Source organism: Nanorana parkeri, unplaced genomic scaffold (assembly GCF_000935625.1).
Source record: "Nanorana parkeri isolate BGI_ZX_2015 unplaced genomic scaffold, ASM93562v1 scaffold802, whole genome shotgun sequence".
Taxonomy (NCBI): Eukaryota; Metazoa; Chordata; class Amphibia; order Anura; family Dicroglossidae; genus Nanorana; species Nanorana parkeri.
This window is the reverse complement of record NW_017307070.1, coordinates 54,026-58,559: the sequence shown is the minus strand read 5'-3', so window position 1 is coordinate 58,559 and position 4,534 is coordinate 54,026. Positions and strand designations below refer to the sequence as shown.

General features: G+C 52.3%; 1 protein-coding gene across 1 annotated transcript in view; it reads left to right on the top strand.

Annotated features, from left to right (window-relative positions):
* Positions 1 to 1,289: 1,289 nt before the first annotated feature.
* Positions 1,290 to 4,534, top strand: part of DCPS (decapping enzyme, scavenger) — a 13,065-nt gene continuing 9,820 nt past the window's right edge. Inside the window, exons 1-3 of the mRNA XM_018564980.1 lie at positions 1,290 to 1,514; positions 2,201 to 2,369; positions 2,852 to 2,997. Of these exons, the coding sequence (XP_018420482.1) occupies positions 1,332 to 1,514; positions 2,201 to 2,369; positions 2,852 to 2,997 (498 nt within the window). The 5' untranslated portion in view covers positions 1,290 to 1,331. The remainder of the gene's footprint in view (positions 1,515 to 2,200; positions 2,370 to 2,851; positions 2,998 to 4,534) is intronic.

The window sequence follows — 4,534 nt, the reverse complement described above, 5'->3', positions numbered from 1 at the left end:
TGAGCAGGGGTTTTGTAAGAACCACTCAGTTGGAGCAAGGGCATTGGCCCGCCCCTTTCGGGCATGTAGCTGAGCACCAGGAAATGCCTTTGCTGCAACTGATTGGGCCAGGAGGGGGAGCGTGTCAGTTATTATTATTATACAGGATTTATAGAGCGCCAACAGTTTGCGCAGCGCTGTACAATATAAGGAAGACATTACAATCACAATACAATTCAAGACAAGATGGTAAGGAGTTAGTTTTATGTGGGCTTGGGTGAGCTCTGGTGAACCACCACTACTCCTCTATATAGCTGATCGCTACTCCTCTCCAAGGCACTCCAGGCCACGGCCAAACACTCACCTTCTGCATGTACAATGCTGGGTTAATTGCTCTGCATTGCATATGATGACCACCCACAGCCTGAAGCATCAACAATCAGTTACAAAGCCGTCCACAACTCTGCCCCCGGCTATATCTCAGACCTTGTCTCAAAGTATCACCCTAACTGTCCCCTCCGCTCATCCCAAGACCTCCTGCTTTCCAGATCCCTTGTCAACTCCTCCCATGCTCACCTCCAGGACTTCTCTACAGTCTCTCCCATCCTCTGGAACTCTCTACCCCAACCTGTCCATCTGTCACCCACCTTGACTGCCTTTAGGCGATCCCTAAAAACGTATCTCTTCAGGGAAGCCGATCCCACCTCAACCTAACCACTGAACCGTCACGTTCTCAAACAATTCATCCCCCACACAGCTACCTCCTCATGTATCACTGGCCCCTCCCCTTTTAGATTGTAAGCCCTCAGGGGCAGGGCCCTCCTTACCATCTTGTCATGAATTGTGATTGTAATGTCTTCCCTATATTGTAAAGCGCTGCGCAAACTGTTGGCGCTATATAAATCCTGTATAATAATCAGGGAGAAGAGGAAAGCATCGGAGCCTGCCATATTGGGGGTAAGGTATCTAATATCTCCTCTGGACCTAACAAGCATTAAATCATCCTTGCTGCGGGGGACTCTGCAATTATTTTTTTTTATTTTAGATTGTAAGCCCTCACGGGCAGGGCCCTCCTTACCATCTTGTCTTAAATTGTATTGTGACTGTAATGTCTTCCTTATATTGTAAAGCGCTGTGCAAACTATTGGCGCTATATAAATCCCGTATAATAATAATAATCTCGTGCCCAGAGAGAGAATATGTGATGATTATTACAGTGTAGTGAACAGTTTCCTCGCTAGATGGCGCTGTTACTTTGTTCCATACCACTAGAGGCCGCAATGAGACACTACTTGCCGCTATAGTACACTGAGCGGAGCAGCAGGTGGCGCTGTGCTCTGGCCGCACTGCGCATGCTCAGGAGGCTCACAATGGCACAGACCGGAGAGAAGAGGAAGCGGGAGGATGAGGCGGACAATGGCGGCGCCGGGGATGGGGAGAACTCGGTGGGAGGAGAGCACCCTCTTCCCGGCTTCCGCCTCAGCGCCGTCCTGAGAGAGTCAGCGCGGGAAAAAACGATCTTCCTGCACGGACAGGTACCCAGGGAAGCAAGACAAACCAATGGGGGGGTGCCACTGTTGCAGGAAGCGGAAGGTGGAGCCAGGACCGTACCACTGCTACGCTTTGCGGGGGGAGACCACTTGCAGGAAAAGGCTGATTACTTTACTTCTGTTAAGCTGAATGGGCAGTAAAGTCCCCAACAGTTGAATTATGTTCATTCATGTTTGTGGGGTGTAAACTGCAGGTCAAGAAAATTCGTGGATTGAGTGCGGAGGAGTGCATCCAAACTGCAGCATGCAGCAGCTTGTGGGGTGCACAGTAAAATATAGTCCGCATGCATTCAAACGCAATGCACTTGCTCTGTGCATTGCGGCGCCGTTCATTCATTGTGGCTGGCAGCCACAATGAATGAACAAGTGCATTGCGTTTGAATGCATGCGGACTACTGGGGGGGGGGATGTTCGGGGGCCAGTGTGATCCGCCCCCCGCACCATCTTGGGAGGGGGGCCCAAGATAAAATCTGGCACCAGGGCCCTTTGGTTATTAGGTCCGCCACTGGTGGCTGGGCTGCCCTAATGCAACTCAACACACCTGATAATATCGATCCCTATGGTGTGTCGTAACGCACGTCAATGCGCCGCGACCATGTGACTGAGCCCTCAGTGCAGTGAGTGCGTTCACCGCTGATCCACGCCGCGTGCGTTTTTTTTTTTCCCCCCAGGTGAGCGGCGATGGAGAGGCCGCGGAAGACGCCGTCGTCATCCTGGAGAGGGCGCCCTTCCAGGCCGACTCCGTGTCGGACTTTCTCGGCAAGAACCCGGCGATGGCGCTGCAGCTGAAGAACGACATCTACGGGGTGTACCACCTGAGTCCTCCCGCCGGGCTGAACGGTGAGCTGACACTGCAGCCCCTCCCCAAAGAGTAGAATGCCTGTGTGCAAAGCCTCAGGTGGAAGCTGCCCTTCCCCCCCCGGGTGCATACTCTATCAGGGGGTAAGGACTTTACAGCTGAGCTCCAGGCAAACAGATCTGAATGGCGGCTGCTGTACCTGCCGAAGGATTTGCATTACTGTCTATACAGTTCTGAGATTGAGACAGCCCTGCCACACAGCACAGCTCTGTCTGGCCGGGCAGGGGACCTTATTTTCCTCTGCTTCAGTTCAGTAACACACAGAGGTCTTGTCCCTCCCCCAGAATGTGATTGGAGGAACAGCAGACTGATGAGCTCATCTCTCTGTCACTCTGCTCTCTCCTCCTATCAGCGTGCTCTTTTTGACATATCAGTGTCTGAGCTCCTTTTTGCGTCAGTGATTGTCGTTTTTTTTATTTATCATTATTTCGGATTTTTTTTTTTTTTGTTCCTCTTCATCCAGAAATTAAAACAACGGTCATCAGACCGGCCACGGAGAAGCACATCAAGAAATACCTCCGCCAGGAAATCTACCTGATCCAGGAATCGGGGGAGGATTACAGGAACATCACGTCGCCATTCATCGAGTCTCAGAGTTTCAGCATCCAGGTGAGCGGAGGCTGACGGCGGCGTCCGTACAGCGCTGTGCGTCTCTGGGGGGGCGGGGCCTCCGGGAAAGTCGCTGACACTTCCTCGGACAGTTAAAGGTCAGAGTATAAAGAGGGAAAATGTCACTTGTAATAGTATAATAAAGTTTCTTGGTTTTGAAAGGAGTCTGGGAGAATCGTGATACCCACATCACCCAGCAGGCTCCACCCACTACAGCACGTATGGGGAAACTCCGCCCCTCCGTCTACGAGTCCCAGTAGGCATTTCAAGACTGACAGTTCCCGGCATGACTCCCAGAGGCTGACGCATGATAGGATTTGTAGTTAAAGCACAGCTGGTGGGCTGGAGTAGCCCACCTCTGCACTACAGGGGGGGGGAGGGCGGAGACAAGACCAGTCACCCTGCACAAGGAGAGAGAGCAGCAGTGACCGATCTTTATTACAGAAAGGGGCGGAGACAAGACCAGTCACCCTGCACAAGGAGAGAGAGCAGCAGTGACCGATCTTTATTACAGAAAGGGGCGGAGACAAGACCAGTCACCCTGCACAAGGAGAGAGAGCAGCAGTGACCGATCTTTATTACAGAAAGGGGCGGAGACAAGACCAGTCACCCTGCACAAGGAGAGAGAGCAGCAGTGACCGATCTTTATTACAGAAAGGGGCGGAGACAAGACCAGTCACCCTGCACAAGGAGAGAGAGCAGCAGTGACCGATCTTTATTACAGAAAGGGGCGGAGACAAGACCAGTCACCCTGCACAAGGAGAGAGAGCAGCAGTGACCGATCTTTATTACAGAAAGGGGCGGAGACAAGACCAGTCACCCTGCACAAGGAGAGAGAGCAGCAGTGACCGATCTTTATTACAGAAAGGGGCGGAGACAAGACCAGTCACCCTGCACAAGGAGAGAGAGCAGCAGTGACCGATCTTTATTACAGAAAGGGGCGGAGACAAGACCAGTCACCCTGCACAAGGAGAGAGAGCAGCAGTGACCGATCTTTATTACAGAAAGGGGCGGAGACAAGACCAGTCACCCTGCACAAGGAGAGAGAGCAGCAGTGACCGATCTTTATTACAGAAAGGGGCGGAGACAAGACCAGTCACCCTGCACAAGGAGAGAGAGCAGCAGTGACCGATCTTTATTACAGAAAGGGGCGGAGACAAGACCAGTCACCCTGCACAAGGAGAGAGAGCAGCAGTGACCGATCTTTATTACAGAAAGGGGCGGAGACAAGACCAGTCACCCTGCACAAGGAGAGAGAGCAGCAGTGACCGATCTTTATTACAGAAAGGGGCGGAGACAAGACCAGTCACCCTGCACAAGGAGAGAGAGCAGCAGTGACCGGTCTTTATTACAGGAGGGGGCGGAGACAAGACCGGTCACCCTGCACAAGTAGAGAGAGCAGCAGTGAGCGATCTTTATTACAGGAAGTCTCACACGGGATTGCTGCACAGGTCTGTAAGTAACGCACACAGCTCACGTGAAGCACACGCATGACTGGTATGAGGACAGTATGTGTTGATCCCAGAGGTGTGACCCC